Source organism: Lynx rufus, unplaced genomic scaffold (assembly GCF_022079265.1).
Source record: "Lynx rufus isolate CCGP_SWC_20201006 ecotype Redwood Valley unplaced genomic scaffold, mLynRuf1.p SCAF_31, whole genome shotgun sequence".
Lineage (NCBI taxonomy): Eukaryota > Metazoa > Chordata > Mammalia > Carnivora > Felidae > Lynx > Lynx rufus.
The window spans coordinates 5327117-5345232 of NW_025814847.1; the positions used below are offsets into that span (position 1 = coordinate 5327117).

Below are 18116 nucleotides of genomic sequence, written 5' to 3' on the forward strand. Positions count from 1 at the left end.
CTCAATTTCAGAGATGTTAAAATATCAAAAAAAGGAGTGCCTTAGAATCAGTGAAATATGGTTACGAGGATTCTCAAAGATGAGGATCTTTGAGGAATATGTCATGCAAGGCAGCTGCAAATGGATAGAGAAGGATCCCATGGTCAGAAAAGAATTGTTTTGGTCACATAAGCAATTTTTTAAAAAGTTTGTTTATTTAGAGAGAGAGAAAGAGCAAGTGGGGAAGGGGCAGAAAGAGAGGGAGAGAGAAAATACCAAGCAGGCTCCGCACCACCAGTGCAGAGCCCAACATGGGGCTTGAACTCACGAACCATGAGATCATGACCTGAGCCGAAGTCAGACACTTAACCAACTGAGCCACTCAGGTGACCCTTACATAAGCAATTTTTAATGTCATTACTCTTAACTATGTGAATTCATTCTGATATCAAAAGATTCGTTTACACAGTTGCTAGGAAAAATGTCAAATCTGGCTCTCACCTTAATTTTATCTGACTTGTATATATTCCAAAGTTAAGTATCTTTTAAATCAGTTTTCCCAAATTTGATATTAGTACAGTTGTGTACATAGATGATGAAATGCTCAATGATAAATGCTATTCTCAGTGTCCTACCAGGTACGTTCTCCTGTGAGTGGAAAAGAGCCCTCTGAATGGGGGAGGCAGAAGAAGGAGAGGACGTTGTGGAAGAAAAGTATATGCCTAAGAGAGATTGTTCATTCATGTTTAGGTGCTTAGAATTTTATGTTTTTGTTGACACTGTAGTAAAGCAAATTAGTGGCTAGGACAGAGATGATGGGTAGAGGTGAGAGACTTGAGGTGGGTGGGCGTGTTTTATTTGGTAAGAGTGCTAGATTTCTTTTGATTTTTGTTCTGTTTTGACTGGGTGCTACCTCCATTTGGTAAAACCTTCAAAGAATATACAAAGTTATATAGTGAAAAGTAAGCCTCTGATGTCATTTGTTCAAGAGGCAGCCACTTTTCTGTATCCTTCAGAGGCCGTCTGAATATATGAATATGCCTTTTTCTAGTGGGAAATCTAGATTTTTAACCTTAGGTAAAGGACAACTAGAGGAGTTTGAAGATGAAGGCATGATTTTAGCTTACTTGGAGGATAAAGAAAGGGTCAGGTAACTGGATGATTTTGGTGTGGGTAGAGAATATAGGGTGAGCAGTACTTTTTGTGCTATGCTCAGCATGTTGGTATTCTGTAAACTAATCAACTTACTAGTTGATTAGTTGCTGCAGTGGATTATAATTGTATAATCAAGAGGAATTGATTGGGGAGCTGGGATAAATATGAGAGTCAAGGCAGGAAATACTTACCGTTTCTGCTCCCTCTTTTTTTTTTTTTTTAAGTTTATTTATTTTGAGAGAGAGAGAGAGCACAAGCACAGGAGGAGCAGAGAGAGAGGGAGACAGAGAATCCTAAGCAGACTCCATGCTGTCAGCACAGAGCCTGATGTGAGGCTTGAACTCATGAACTGTGGGATCAGGACCTGAACTAAAAACAAGAGTCAGACGTTTAATCGACTGAGTCACCCAGGTGCCCCAACTCCTTTTTTTGTTCCTGGCTCTGCATCCCTTTGGTTCTTGAATACTGGCTTCATTCTCTTATTTTTTTCTTTCTCCTTCATCTCCCTGGGTCAATTCTTCTTTCTATCTCATTTGTTTTTCTTTCATTATTACCTTACTCCTGTGTGTACCTGAAGTAATATGGATGTATAGATAAGAATATTCATTATATTATCTAAAAAAGTTACTCATTTCTTTTTATATTTAAAAGAGGTAAGTTGAAGGTATGATATTTCTCTTAATCTCTCTAAATTTATCTATAAATCATAGAGGGTAATTTCTTTTTCTTTATGGTCAGTGGCCAGGTATTGAAAAGCTTTCTCCTATAGAAGTAGTCAGATGGGTAGTCATTGTGTGCATAAGGCCTTTCATATATTTTATGTACGGTCACACTGCTTTGGTCCTACCATTTCCCTACGTATTTCTCCATGGAAGAAAAGTATTTAGTTTCCCATTTAATTAGTGCTAGATTATGCAGTGCTTAATTATCTAATGTATATTACCTAAGGTCACCTTCTTTCCTTTGCTGTCCTTGGAACACTTCCTTAATGGTGTGTTTTTACCAGCAGATCCCATGACATTTCTGCTTTGATCATAGGTCCCATATCTTGGTCTTCAATTCTTTTAACATCAGATCTTTTCAATTAAATATTAGGTAAAAGATTAATCAATTAAGTTTTTAAAAATAATTTTAGTTTATTTATTTAAATTTTTCTTAATGTTTATTCATTTTTGAGAGAGACAGAATGCGAGTGGGTTAGGGGCAGAGAGAGAGGGAGACACAGAATCCGAAGCAGGCTCCAGGCTCCAAGCTGTCAGCACAGAACCCGACGCGGGGCTCGAACTCAGGAGTTTTGACATCATGACCTGAGCTGAAGTCGGACGCTCAACCGACTGAGCCACCCAGGTGCACCCCAGTTTTAGTTTATTTTTAAATGTCTGTTTACTTATTTTAAGAGAGAGACAGAGAGTGTGAGTGGGAGAGGGGCAGGGAGAGAGAATCCCAAGCAGGTTCCACACTCAGGGCAGAGCCCAACTATGGGGCTCAGTGCCACAAACCATGAGATGATGAGCTGAAATCAAGAGTGGGACACTCAACTGACTGAGCCACCTAGAGCACCCGTAAAATAATTTTAGATTTATAGAATCCATGCAAAGATGTACAAAGAGTTCCTATATACCCTTCACCCAGTTTTCTTTAATGTTCTACGTAATGTACTTTTTTTGCTCTAGGATTTAAGACACCACATTACTAAACTAAGTTGTCATGTTTCCTTTGTCTCCTGTGACCTGTGATAGTTTCTCATTCTTTCTTTGTCTTTCATGACATTGGCACTTTAAAAAAAATTTTTTTTTTCAACGTTTATTTATTTTTGGGACAGAGAGAGACAGAGCATGAACGGGGGAGGGGCAGAGAGAGAGGGAGACACAGAATCGGAAATAGGCTCCAGGCTCTGAGCCATCAGCCCAGAGCCTGACGCGGGGCTCGAACTCACGGACCGCGAGATCGTGACCTGGCTGAAGTCGGACGCTTAACCGACTGCGCCACCCAGGCGCCCCGACATTGGCACTTTTAAAGAGTATTAGGTATTTTGTAGAATGTCTTTCAGTTGGATTTATTTGATGTTTTTTCATGATTAGATTGGCTTATAGATTTTTAGGAGGAAAACAACAGAAGCAAAGAGCCCTTCCAATGCATTATGTCAGGGTGTACATGGTATCAACATGATTTATCACTAGTGATAGTAAGCTTGATCACTTGATTAAAGGTAGTGCCTGTCAGATTTCTCCACTGTAAAGTTACAATAAGTAACTTTCCATATGCTATTCATTAAAAATCATCACTAAGTTTGGTCCACATTCAAAAGAAAAGAAATTAAGCTTCACCTCCTAGAGGGAGGAGTGTCAAAGAATTTGTGGAAGTTATTAAAACCACCATAGTAACTAATAAATACTTGAGAGATGCTTTGATGTATCTTGTTTGTTTTTAAAGTTTCACGCATTAATTTATTTTTTAAAAAGTTTTTTTAACATTTATTTTTGAGAGAGAGACGTGGGGCCCGAACTCACGAACTTTGAGATATGACCTGAGCCAAAGTCAGATGCTTAATCAAATGAACTTTATTTATTTATTTTGAGAGAGAGCGAGCGCACAGTGGGAGAAGAGCAGAGAGAGAAAGGGAGAGAGAGAATCCCACGCAGGCCTGCGATGTCAGCTCGGAGCCTGATGTGGGACTTGAACTCAGGAACTATGAGATCGTGACCTGAGCCAAAGTCAGATGCTTAACCAACTGAGCTACCCAGGCACCCCTGATGGGGATTTTCTATTTCCCTCATCCTTTCCACACTTTAATAGCATTCTTCTGTAAGGAAAATAACCTACATCTTACAAACGAGTTCCCATTCGTTCATTCATTATTTATATAAGTATTGACTCATGGAAATTTATTTTTGGTTTATAATGCAATATTATCATAATTTATTTTGTTACTTGTTTTTCTGGCTTTGGCCATTGGGAACTCTTTCAGATTGACTCCAATGTCCTTTGGGCTTGCCCAATCTTAATTAAATAAGTAGTTTTAGTACTTCCTTACTTTTTAGCACCATAAGATGAGCCAGGCTCATCTTGTATTTCCCCTGACCAGCCATTTCCTGAGGAAGTTCTGGTTCTTTTTGTTAGAGAATTGTATTTAGAAACCAAGATCTTGGTGCTAATGTACTGGTTGCTACTGTAGTGTCATAGTTTCTAAACCCTCTCAGGGGACAGTGCTAGGAAATATATGTATATACACTAACCCACATATATACATAGATCTGTTTACTTCTGTATCCATTTATCTGCATATAAACTCAAACGTGAGTTATTGATATCTTTGGTTCTAATCCTGTACCACAGCATAATTTCTTTGCTAGTGAGAAACCTGCCACTCACTATCTACAGTATATTTACTTATTTATTGAACTTCGGTGTAAATATAGTTTGGGTGTGATTAAATCAAGTTTTGTATTTCTTATGAAAGGAAGGCTAACTTTGCCTGAAGTAGCATATTTTGATGCTCCTGGGGCTTTTTTGAAGGGCACTTGCCTGTGTTACCTAAGAAACATTTTCCTTTGATTTAAAAATTCCGTAAAAGCAGATCCACAACTAGGGACAGAGTTTACCCGTGATGTCCATTGGTAATTTTGGGTATTGCAGTGGTAGTTACTTTGCTTTTTGTTTCTTGTAGATAAAGCTGAAACTAAAAATGTAGAGTTAAAGCAGCAGAATGAGGGAGCTATGTAGGCAGTTCTCTAACACATGGTAAATATGAGAGGTGGGAATATTGTTAAAAGATCGTACAAAATAATTTTTGTTTCATTCTCAATTCATTCTGTACTGTTTCTATTCGTGTTTCTGAATTTCATTATGGCTGTATTGACTGGAACTGCGGTTGGGTCTAATATATTGTTTCCAGGCTTTTTAATCTCATAGTCTAGAAAAAAACACTAGAAATAGAGAAATTTATTGGCAGGACATATGGTTGTCACCCTTTTACTTTCCTAAATAAATACATTAAAAAAATCTATTACCATGATTTCATTAAAAATTTTAATACTTCAGAGCTCAGGTAGAATATAATAATAAAGTATATTCCTTTATTTTATTTTATTTTATTTTATTTTATTTTATTTATTAAGATTTTATTTATTTTTTTTAATTTTTTTTTTTAACATTTATTTATTTTTGAGACAGAGAGAGACAGAGCATGAACGGGGGAGGGTCAGAGAGAGGGAGACACAGAATCCAAAACAGGCTCCAGGCTCTGAGCTGTCAGCACAGAGCCCGACGCGGGGCTCGAACCCACGGTCCAAAACAGGCTCCAGGCTCTGAGCTGTCAGCACAGAGCCCGACGCGGGGCTCGAACCCACGGACCGTGAGATCATGACCTGAGCCGAAGTCGGCCGCTTAACCGACTGAGCCACCCAGGTGCCCCAAGATTTTATTTTTTTTTTTAAATTTTTTTTTTTTCCAACGTTTATTTTATTTTTGGGACAGAGAGAGACAGAGCATGAACGAGGGAGGGGCAGAGAGAGAGGGAGACACAGAATCAGAAACAGGCTCCAGGCTCTGAGCCATCAGCCCAGAGCCCGACGCGGGGCTCGAACTCACAGACCGCGAGATCGTGACCTGGCTGAAGCCGGACGCTTAACCGACTGCGCCACCCAGGCGCCCCCCAAGATTTTATTTTTAAATAATTTCTTACACCCAACATGGGGCTCAAACTCACAACCCCAAGATCAAGAGTCACATGCTCCAATGACCGGGCCAGCCAAGTGCCACTAAACTATATTCCTTTAAAGTGAATACATGTAATTTTATTACTCAGTATGTTAAAATTCGTACTTTTCTCATTTTTCCATGACTCAATGGAAACATCATTATAGATCAGTATTTGAGAACTACTGTTGGTCTATTGTCTCTTATAAATAGTGGCTTTTGTATTTTTTCATTGTGTTCTTTTCTTCCACAGGTTGAAAGCAACTGTTATAACCTTTCTTCTTTATAATATAGAATAAGCCTTTGTGTGTTTGAGACATTGAATAGGTTCATGACCTATTGAATTAAATTCTCAGTTTTTGGGTTCATCATAGTGACTGACCATGAACTGCGCTGCGATGTTAAGGTTGATGTGATTCACAGCATTGAAATTATATCTCGAACCCGGGAGCTCTATGTAGATGATTCACCGCTGGAACTGATGGTGAGGGCATTGGATGAGGAAGGTAAAGGACTTCAGAGGAGTCAAGAAAATTACCTAAAATAATGTAATACTTCCTCGTGTTTGGCACTTGGAAAAAAGCAACTTGAGACATAAAAGGAGATTAGAAATCGTATTTGCTTTTTATATGAAGCTCATGCACGTGAGTGTGGTTCAATGTATTTGCTACATACTTTCATAAAATGTTTTTGCTTATTTAATTATTGGTTATCTCAGAAGTTTTTTTAACAGTCCAGATTCTGCCACTGAGCTTCTGCTAGTGGTGCCTAGATCAGCCATTAAGAATATATAATTTTTCTTTTTTTCTTGGAATTTATTACTAGCTCTGTTTTGATTAGTCTACCTTCTATAGGCTATGGGAATTATGTGTAAACCTATGAAAAAGTCTTATAATTTTATCTTTCTTGAAACTGATTTTATATTGCTTTTAGTATACTATATTAATGTATAATATGGTATTTAAAACATTTAAATTTATTGCCACACTTTTTAAAAAATTAATTTATTCATTTTGAGACAGAGAAAGAGCATGAATGGGGTGGGGCAGAAAGAGAAGGAGAGAAAGAATTCCAAGAAGGTTCTGGGCTCTCAGCACAGAGCCCGACACAGGGCTTGATCCCAGGACTGTGAGATCATCATCTGAGCCGAAATCAAGGGTCAGACACTTAACCAACTGAGCCACCCCGGTGCCCCTATTGCCATGCATTTTTGTAAGAGTAATTTTTTAAATCTGAAAAATGAATGTATTATAAATATTTTGGAATCTAGTTTTTATAAAATGGAGGGACTGAGGGTTGGGGATGCCTGTCAACCCTGACATAGACCTTAAGGTGGCCTTTATGTAGAAAGGAACAGAAAAAGTGGCATAACTTTTGTCAGCCAGAAGTTGATCAGCTTGAGTCCTTTCTACATTCAGAAAATTTGTGTAGCAACAGCACTTTTGTTCATGTAGGGATCTTCCTGGTATATGTGTTTTAATTCATTATTGATAGTGCTTCTATTTGTTAATGGAAGAGGCCTAAAAATAATTTTAAAGTTAGATTTCTCTTTCTTGTTAAAGATACCTGAATATTTTTGAATATGTGATTCTGTCTTGTCTGCTTTTGGCTTGCTCTACAGGAAATACTTTTAGTAGTTTGGCAGGGATGATGTTTGAGTGGAGCGTTGCCCAGGATAAAGAATCAGCAAGAGAAGAATTGTCTAGCAAAATTAGGTAACATTGAAACCAAACATAAACCATCTGACTTTGAAGGAGGCATTTGCCTTTGGGTGGCACAGTGAGCAGCAGCCACTTGTACGGACTTTGATAATCCTGCCATCTGGGCTTTTTTGGAACAGATAAATTTGCCAGGGGGAAATGTCTTTGATACAATGACATATGGTGTGGGCATAGGTACTTTATGATCATTTAATTTGAACCACTGCAGAGGAACTCGTGAGCTTAGGACTATATAATTGTTTGAACCAGGTGTATCTTCTGGCGGTTTTGTTGAGCATGCTGTCTGCACATGCTGAAATACAGTGAGTGAATGGATGATAGTATGAAATTTTGTCTTTAGTGCTAAGAAATTGCTCTCAGACAGTCCCAATTGTTAGTCCCACAACAGTGTTAGCCACAGGCAAATTAAATACTTTTGTTCTATCTAATCCTATGGAAAACACAATTTAAAACTTTTTTACACTGTATAGACTTTGAAGAGACTGTTTAAAGTCTCTTAGGGGCTTTTGGAAGATGACTCCTTATTTGATTACACTAGAAACAAACTTTGTCTTATCTCTTAAGGATTCTGAAATACTCTGAAGCAGAATACTCTCCCCCAGTGTATATAGCTGAGATGGAAAAAGAAGAGAAACAAGGAGATATGATTTTGGTGTCTGGGATCAGAACTGGTGCTGCTGTTGTAAAAGTTCGAATTTATGAACCATTCTACAAGGTAAAAAGTTTGTGCCATAAACTTAAAGAACCTTGCCCGTGGAATATAATTTTTTTTAACGTTTATTTTTGAGAGAGAGAGCATAAGCTGGAGAGGGGTATATATAGAGAGAATCCCAAACTGTCTCCACACTGTCAGTGAAGAGCCCAATCCCACGAACCCGTGAGATCATGACCGGAGCTGAAATCAAGAGTAGGACACTTAACTGATTGAGCCACCCAAGCACCCCGAAAGCAATTGTTTCTTATATTTATCTATAGTGGAAGCCCTCTAATCTGATATGATTTGGGTCAGTAATTGGTCATTTAATTGAAAAGTCATTTGAGGGGTGCCTGGGTTGCTCAGTCATTTGGGTGTCTCTTTTTCTTAATTTTTTTTTTAAGTTTATTTATTCTGAGAAGTGTGTGAGTGGGGTAGGGACAGAGAGAGAGAGAGGGAGACAGAGAATCCCAAGCAGGTTCCGCACTGTCAGTGTAGAGCCCAGTGTGGGGCTTGAACTCAAAAACCGTGAGATCATGACCTGAGCCAAAATCAAGAGTCAGGCACTTAACCAACTGAGCCACCCAGGCACCCCAGGAAAGAATTTTTAAATATCTGTAAGATATTTTATTATTTTTAAAGTGTTTATTTATTTTAGAGAGAGAGAGAGATGGAACACAAGCAGGGGAGGGGCAGAGAGAGAGGGAGACACCAATCTGAAGCAAATGCCAGGCTCTGAGCTGTCAGCACAGAGCCCAGTGCAGGGCTCAAACCCATGGACTGTGAGATCATGACCTGAGCCAAAGTCCGATGCTCAAGCAGCTGAGCCACCTGGCGCCCCTCTATAAGATATTTTATTTTATTTTATTTTATTTTTTAACGTTTATTTATTTTTGGGACAGAGAGAGACAGAGCATGAACGGGGGAGGGGTAGAGAGAGAGGGAGACACAGAATCGGAAACAGGCTCCAGGCTCCGAGCCATCAGCCCAGAGCCTGACGCGGGGCTCGAACTCACGGACCGCGAGATCGTGACCTGGCTGAAGTCGGACGCTTAACCGACTGCGCCACCCAGGCGCCCCCCTATAAGATATTTTAAAAGAAACTTGTAAGAAGTAAATTTTTAACAAGCAAGATGACCTTCAGGATTTTGCCTATGGAACCTGTTTTTTTTTCCTTCCTCTTTTAGAACGTGGCAGCAGCATTGATACGTCTGCTGGTTTTGGAGAATATATTTCTTATACCATCCCATGATATTTATCTCTTAGTAGGAGCATATATTAAATACCGAGTTGCAAAAATGGTGCAGGGAAGAATGACAGGTAAGGTGATTTATCTTTTCCTAAGACTTAACATTTCCCAAATCCTTCCTGCTGACAGTAAGAGAAGCAGCTCCACCTTATGTATACACATACTTTGTGTTTTTAGATTTTGTGATAAAGTATTCCTAAAGTGCTATACCTGAGATAATATTGGATAGAGATGGTCCCCGTATCTTGAACAGGCTAATGCTTAGCATCAGTGCCTATGGGCTTCTGAATTCTGGTACTAGTTTGTTTTTTTTTTTAAGTTTATTTCTTTTTTTTTTTTGAGAATGAGAGCACAAGCAGGGTAGGGCAGAGAGAGAGAGAGAGAGAGAGAGAGAGAGAGAGAGAGAGAGAGAGAATCCCAAGCAGGCTCCACAATGTCAGCAGAGAGCCTGACATGGGGCTCAAACTCACAAACCGTGAGATCATGACCTGAGCGAAGTCAGATGCTTAACCAACTGAGCCACCCAGGCGCCCCTGTTACTAGTTTTAATAGGGCAAGTGAGGAAACTTTACCAGAGGGACTTGAATGATTTTTGCAAAAGTTTTTTTTTTTAATTTAAAAAAATGTGTATTATTTTTGAGAGGGAGAGAGACAGAGTGTCAATGGGGGAGGAGCAGAGAGAGAGGAAGACACAGAATCTGAAGCAGGTTCCAGGCTCTGAGCTGTCAGCACAGAGCCTGATGTAGGGCTCGAACTCACAGACCGTGAGATCCTGACCTGAGCCAAAGTCAGACGCTTAACTGACTGAGCCATCCAGGCACCCCACGAAAGTTGTTTCTTGAGAAGCTCAGTTCATTAACTGAAAACTCAACACTCTAATGATCCCAGAAGTCCCATTCAGTTTATAAAGTGTGCATTGGATCCATTAGCATTAGTCCTTTCCTTACTTAGTGGGGATCCTCCCTGCTACTTTCAGTTCACTGGTTTTTAAGAATGCAAGCAAGGTCAACAGTTAACTCATGTAGTATTCTCCCCCAAAATGGCTAAATGTTGAAATTCATCATAGTGGGAAGGAAATTAGAAGTAGATCATACTCTTATTTAGGCCTGCTTCCTGATTTTCCTCTTCTAATGCAACAGTATGCTGTTGTATGTATTTTTCTTGTCTTACAGAGGTGGAGTTCCCCTTAGAACACTACACACTGGAAATGCAAGACCACAGAATTGCATTTAATGGGTCTCTTTCCGGGAAGGTGGCATTACTGGATGAGAAGACAGCCACAGTGACTGGTGTCCAACTGGGCCAAACTAACCTTGTCTTTGTCCATAAAAGTATCCTTTTCAAGCTTTAGCTGCTGATCTATGTTTCCCTGAGCATACTAGACATGTTCCTTGATAAAATAATTTGGTAAAATTATACTTATTTTGTATAGTTTTATTTTTAACAAAGAACTATAAATTATTATCATCATAATTTCTAACAAAGGGTAGGTAGAGAAAAGAATAGTTGGAACTTGGGATCTGTTGATTTCAGTACTTATTTGCAACCTCAGTTAAATTACAATTAGGAGATGGGAGGAAGACAGTTTGAAGAAACTTGTGTGAATTTTACTTAATTTGTTCTTTCCTATTTCCACATGAATAATTGAGAAAAGACGGTATGGTATTTTCTGCAGTAGATGCTTAATTAATATTTGTTAAACTGAGTTGAGAGTAATTCATTTTTAATTTTTTAAATATTTATTTTGAGAGGGAGAGAGCAAGCACGAGTGGGGGAGGGGCAGAGAGGGAGAGAGAGAGAATCCCAAGCAGGCTCTGTGCTGTCAGCACAGAGCCCAAAGTGGGGCTTAAATCCACAACAGGAGATCATGACCTGAGCTGAAATCAATAGTCAGATGCTCAACCAGCTGAGCCACCCAGGCGCCCTGGCAGCTAAATGAATGTTAAAAGCATGAACCGTGATCTTTTTTCTATCATTCCATTTTCTTTAAATTTGAAATTCAAGAATACTTGATTCCTGTGATGACTGCGTCCCTCAGACTTTTCTCAGAAGTGTACACATTTAAGTTTCTGCTTTCCAAAAAATAATAAAAGATAGGATTTTTGTTTGTTTCTGTTTGTACATTTATTTTTTTCTTTGGTAGTTCACATCTGTCTTTTCACCCAACTCTGGTTCATATGATTTTCTTAAGAAGAAATTAAGATGTCCATATGAGATCCGTGTCTGGACTCCCAAATTGCACCATATATGTTGTAGAGCCTGGATTTTTAGGTATTTTTAGATAATAATTTTAAGAAAAATGAATAGCTTAAACTATTTCACTAGAAAGAGTGCATTAGAAACTAGAGTGCTTTTATTATTATTATTTTTATTTGAGAGAGAGAGAGAGAGAGAACACGTGCATGCATGGGAGGAGCAGAGGGGGGGAGAGAGAATCTCAAGTAGGTTCCACACTCAGCACGGAGCTCTATGCAGGGCTCAGTCCCATAACCCTGGGATCATGACGTGAGCCAAAATCAAGAGAGTCGGATGCTCAACCAACTGAGCCACCCAGGCACCCTTAGAGTACCTCTTTAACCTTCGAATTTAAACTTCTTTTGACATGTTTTCTCACACTGTTATGGTTACATGCTGTCTGCAAGAGTGAAGCATCTTGAAACAGATGGTGAAAAATAGGAAGATCCATGTGATACAATATTGGGTTAGGAAAAGAGACTTTATACAAAGAAAGAAGAATACTAATGTCCTTAGGTCATATGAATCTAATATTACGCGAAGAAGCTGAAATCTTCATTTTGAAAAAGAAGCCTGACACATTAGGAATGAGCAAAATTGTGGTTTGCTTGGTATGCAGATATAAGTGAGAGTGTTTCTTTATACCTGAGTTGAACTAAGTGAAGCCAGTTAGAACTCCAAATTATTATACAACTTGATGGAGGGAACCAAAAGGTCAACCTTGGAAACCATGTCCATCTGTTAGCAAATTTTGGACATTGAATCATTTTTATAAGTTTGTATTTTTTAATTCATTGTAGAAAAATGTTGGCCTCTTCTGATACCTTTGTTTCTTGATTTGTGTACAGATTTCACAGTCCAACCTGGAGACCGGTGGAGTCTAGAGGTGGGACAGGTGTATGTCATTACAGTAGAAGTGTTTGATAAAAGCAGCACGAAGGTCTATATTTCAGATGTGAGTGTCTTTTTTGTATTTTTCTAGCCCCTCTTGTGGATGACTTCTTGAGTGGGCCATCTTTCTGGCTAGGAAGGGGTTTTTTTCTTTTGCTTCCAGATTTTACTTTTAAAGTTACTACTTTATGGTTGTCATTAAATAGTTCTGTCCTTGAGAAATCCTAAACCAGAAGTAAAATATATAGTTCAGTGATAATTCTAGAAAAGAGGTGGAGAGGTCTCATTCACCGACTCCCTTAGAGCTGGTCACCCCCAGCGGTGTGGGGCGAGGATCAGTGGCGCCACAGACAGCAGTGCGGCACTCATGTTTCAGCGCCCTTTTGTTTTCCATGAAAACTGTCAACGTATGGAAAGGCAAAAATTATACCCAAATTTGCATAAAGTTTGACTCTTTCTATTTCTGATCACTTGCCATTAATGAATCTTTCAAAAATTAGTATTTTAAAATTACATCTTTCCGACTTTCTATGACGAGATACTTTCCATGATCAGAGCAAAGGTATTATTTTTATTTATCCCTAGAATGCATATCCACACCTTTTTTTTTTTTTTTTTTAATTTTTTTTTTTCAACGTTTATTTTCCATTTTTGGGACAGAGAGAGACAGAGCATGAACGGGGGAGGGCAGAGAGAGAGGGAGACACAGAATCGGAAACAGGCTCCAGGCTCCGAGCCATCAGCCCAGAGCCTGACGCGGGGCTCGAACTCCCGGACCGCGAGATCGTGACCTGGCTGAAGTCGGACGCTCAACCGACTGCGCCACCCAGGCGCCCCTCCACACCTTTTTTTAATGCTTTGGGGTTAAGATGGAGTTAGTGAAAAAACATCTCCAGTTTTGTATTGCTGTTGGGCTAATTTTCAGAATCTCAGGATTATGTTCCAGTTCCTACAGGAGTACTTTGAAGAGCAGCTCACTACGGTGAATGGATCTTATCATGTGGTAAAAGCCCTGAAAAGTGGTGTCGTGCTGATAAATGCATCCCTGACTTCTATCATTTACCAGGTAGGAATTTATTTTTATTTAATTGAAAATTTTTTTATTGGTTTATTTTTTGAGAGAGAGCGAGAGCAGGGGAGGGACAGAGAGGGAGAGAGAGAATCCTAAGTAGACTTCACACTCTCAGCCTAGAGCCGGACGTGGGGCTCGAACTCGTGAACCGTGAGATCATGAGCTGAGCCAAAATCAAAGAGTCAGATGCTTAACCGACTGAGCCACCCAGCCGCCCCTACCAGGTGGGAATTTAAAGGATAATCTTTAAATCCTGAGAACCCTGATGAGGCTTGGATAATTTGTTGATTTGCAAGCAGATACGTGGCATATTCCACCTGTATCTTTCAATAAAAATGAAAAAGAAGACGATAAACCGTATACTTGGTAGTTTATACCTGTACAGATTTCCTGTTACAGTTTTTGTTATTGCTCATATTTGCATTTCTGGTCATTGTGTATACATTCACCATTTGAGGTTCCTTTAAAAAATTATTTGGGTGTACCTGAATGGCTCATTCGGTTAAGCATCCAACTCATGATCTCAGCTGGGCTCTGTACTGGGCGTGAAGTTTGCTTAAAATAAAATAAAAAATAAAAATAAAATAAAATACATATTCATGTGCACATTTCTTTGTGTTGTCAGATCCACATAGAGTACTTTCTATTCCGAAAATCCGAAGGATTAATACGTCAGTGTATTTGGCCATGCCACCAACCTTAAACTTTTTGCATTGTTTCCATTTCTTATTCTTATAAATGCCATAACTGAATTTCTTTGTACATTTTTTTCTTTTGGTTAATTTTTATATGACATAATGCCAGATTTCTGATTAAGTTTCTGATTTTTAACAGCCTGCCAAATTTATCTCCATCTCCCAAACCTATTTGTTCTTCACAGATCCTTTCATCTGGTTATTTAAGACAGATCCCGAGTGGCCCTTGACTCTTCCTTCCCCCTCACCTGCTACATTCAGTACACTGTTGAATGCCATGTCAATTCTTGTGAATGTCTCCCAACCCATTTTTTACTATTCCCATGGTGATTTTCACCTAGACCTTCATTGCAATTTTCTTCCTTCTTTCCTTCTTTCTTCCTTCCTTTTGCAATCTCTAGGGCTTGAAATCATGACCCCAAGATCAAGAGTTGAATGCTCTACCAACTGAGCCAGCCAGGAGCCCCTCACGTTTTTTTTTTTTTAATGTTTATTTATTTTTGAGAAAGAGAGAGACAGAGTGTGAGCCAGGGAAGATCAGAGAGAGAGGGAGACACAGAATCGGAAGCAGGCTCCAGACTCTGAGCTGTCAGCACAGAGCCCGAAGCAGGGCTTGAACTCACAAACTGTGAGATCATGACCTGAGCCAAAGTGGGACTTCTAACTGATTGAGCCACCCAGGCGTCCCTAATTTTTATTTTTTTAAATGTTTTATTATTTTTGAGAGATAGAATACGAGCAGGGGAGAGGCAGAGAGAGAGGGAGACAGAATCCGAAGCAGGCTCCAGGCTCTGAGCTCAATCCACTGGGCCACCCAAGTACTCCAGTTTCTTTTTTCTTTCTTAACTTTTTATTTATTTTTTTAACAATTTTTTTTAACGTTTATTTATTTTTGAGACAGAGAGAGACAGAGCATGAATGGGGGAGGGTCAGAAAGAGGGAGACACAGAATCTGAAACAGGCTCCAGGCTCTGAGCTGTCAGCACAGAGCCCGACGCGGGGCTCGAACTCATGGACCGCGAGATCATGACCTGGGCTGAAGTCGGACACTCAACCAACTGAGCCACCCAGGCACCCCTTTTCTTAACTTTTTAAAAAATGTTTATTTTTGAGAGCATGCTTGAGCACGTGTGCAAGTGGAGGAGGGGCAGAGAGAGGAGGGGTAAGAGGACCTAAAGTGGGCTCTTTGCTGACAGCAGAGAGCCTGATGTGGGGCTTGAACTCACAAGCCATGAGATCATGAGCTGAGCCAAAGTCGGACGCTTAACCCACTGAGCCACCCAGGCACCCCTGTATAGCAGTTTTTTAATGGGTATTCCTACCTCTGGTATCACCCCTAGCTGGAACCATATTCTAAAAACTACAGAAATTGTGTGTTTACTGTTTAAATTCCTTTGGTGGCATCCCATTGGTTTTAAGGTAAAGTTAAAACTCCTTAATATGGTTTTAATAGGGCCCTCCATGACAGAGATCACAAAGGGGGTGATCTCTAGCCTATATCTTGGTTTGTGGTCTTTTTATTTTGGCGTGCAAACTTTCTATTTATTTATTTTTTTGACCTTTTATTTACCTACTTATTTTAGAGAGCAAGAGAGCATGAATGGGAGGGGGGAAGAGGGAGAGAGAGAGAGAATCTTAAGCAGGCTCCAGGCTTAGCACAGAGCAGATGTGGGGCTGAATCCCATGACCCTGGGATCATGACCTGAGCATCAGTTGCTCAACTGAATGAGGTGCCCCAAAAACTTCTTTTTAATTGAGAAATTTTATTTATTTTTTACTTATTCTTTTTATTTGACAGTTTCTTTTTTTTTATTTTAATTTTTTAAATGTTTATTTTTGAAAGAGAGACAGAGTGTGAGCCGGGGAGGGACAGAGAGGGAGACACAGAATCTGAGGCAGTCTCCAGGCTCTGAGCTGTCAGCACAGACCCCAACCATGGGGCTTGAACTCATGGACCAGGAGATCATGATCTGAGCCTGAGATGGATGCTTAACCGACTGAGGCACCCAGGTGCCCCTTAATTTAAATAAAACCTAGGATTTCTGCTTCTCTAGGTTATATGAAAATCTGAGAGGGGCATCCGGATGGGCATCCCCTCAGTTGGTTGAGCATCCGACTTAGGCTCAGGTCATGATTTCACTGTTTGTGAGTTCAGGCCCCGAGTTGGGCTCTCTGCTGTTAGCCTGCTTCGCATCGTGTGTCCCCTTCCCTCTGCCCCTCCCCAACTTGCACTCTCTCCAAACAGAAAAAAAGAATCTGACAATGACTAACTGGGATAGACAGTGGCCACACCATTTAGACTATGCTTTTAATTCTGCTGTTTCCCTCCATTCACTATTATTTCATATTCAGCTTAATAGGCCTGTCTAGGGGTGCCTGCATGGGCTCAGTTGGTTAAGTGTCAGACTTCCGCTCACGCCATGATCTCATGGTTCATGAGTTCAAGCCCCATGTCAGGCTCTGTGCTGACAGCTGGGAGCCTGGAGCCTGCTTCGGATTCTGTGTCTCCCTCTCTCTCTGCCCCTCCCTTGCTTGCGCTCTGTCTCTCTCTCAAAAATAAATAAACATTAAAAAAAAATGCTGTGGGAATTTAATTTTGTGACTCTACATGAATGATTGGCCCAAGACAACTTTTCCAGTTGCAGGTCTTGTCACTCTCTCTCCATTATGTATCAACCACACTGAACTTCCAGTTTCTAGAAAATGCATTCTTCCTTTTTGCCTCTAAGTTTCCTTTCCATTTGTTTGTTTTCATTGTTATAAACAAATATAGTTTCTTTTGTCTATAATACTTTGTGTACTCAGTGTGAAACATCACTTCTTCAGGCCTGTTTTCCCCTTTCATATATATTCTCAGAACTCCCAAACTTCCCAGGTCATAATATTCATTATATTTTACTGTTATTATTTGCTCCTTTTATCACATTATAAACTTTGAGGGCAATGATTATGCCTACTTTGTTCACAACTGTTGCCCTAACATCTAACAGAGTGACTAACATGTCGTTGGCAGAAATAAGTATTTGTTAAATGGTGTTTGGGTTACTTATATCGATTTTAGGTTTACATTCATTAGTAAAATATGTCCAGTTTTTTCAACAATATTTACTCAACAGTTTTTTTTTTAAGTTTACTTATTTATTTTGAGAGAGAGTGCAAGTAGGGGAGGAGCAGAGAGAGAGAGGGAGAGAGAGAATTCCAAGCAGTCTCTGCACTGTGCAGAGCCCAATGCAGGGCTCGAACTCAGGAACCATAAGATCATGACTTGAGCTGACATCGGACACTTAACTGACTGAGGCACCCAGGTGCCCCTCTTTTGTTTTCAATATTAAAAAAAATTTTTTTTAAGTAATCTCTACACCCAACATAGGGCTTGAATTCATGACCCTGAGATATCAAGAGTGACATACCCTGGGGCACCTGGGTGGCTCAGTCAGTTAAGTGCCTGACTTCGTTCAGGTCATGATCTCACAGTTCGTGGGTGCTGACAGCTCCTGGAGCCTGCTTCAGATTCTGTGTCTCCCTCTCTCTTTGCCCCTCACCTGCTCATGCTCCCTCTCTCTCTCAAAAATAAATAAACATTAAAAAAATTTTTTAATAAAAAAATGTGACATACTGTACCAACTGAGCCAGCCAGGCACCCCCTCAGTTTTTTCAATAATATTTAATACACAGTGATTTTTTTTGTACACTGTATGGCATTTCTGGCAATTTGACACTATTCTAG

General features: G+C 39.8%; 1 protein-coding gene across 1 annotated transcript in view; it reads left to right on the forward strand.

The window, feature by feature from the left end:
• The window catches only part of NUP210L (nucleoporin 210 like), an 86424-nt gene that overhangs the window by 4547 nt on the left and 63761 nt on the right, over window positions 1-18116 (forward strand). Inside the window, exons 3-10 of the mRNA XM_047092956.1 lie at window positions 6207-6338; window positions 7454-7547; window positions 8118-8268; window positions 9435-9567; window positions 10669-10827; window positions 11699-11767; window positions 12580-12686; window positions 13548-13688. Coding sequence (XP_046948912.1) covers window positions 6207-6338; window positions 7454-7547; window positions 8118-8268; window positions 9435-9567; window positions 10669-10827; window positions 11699-11767; window positions 12580-12686; window positions 13548-13688 — 986 coding nt within the window. The remainder of the gene's footprint in view (window positions 1-6206; window positions 6339-7453; window positions 7548-8117; window positions 8269-9434; window positions 9568-10668; window positions 10828-11698; window positions 11768-12579; window positions 12687-13547; window positions 13689-18116) is intronic.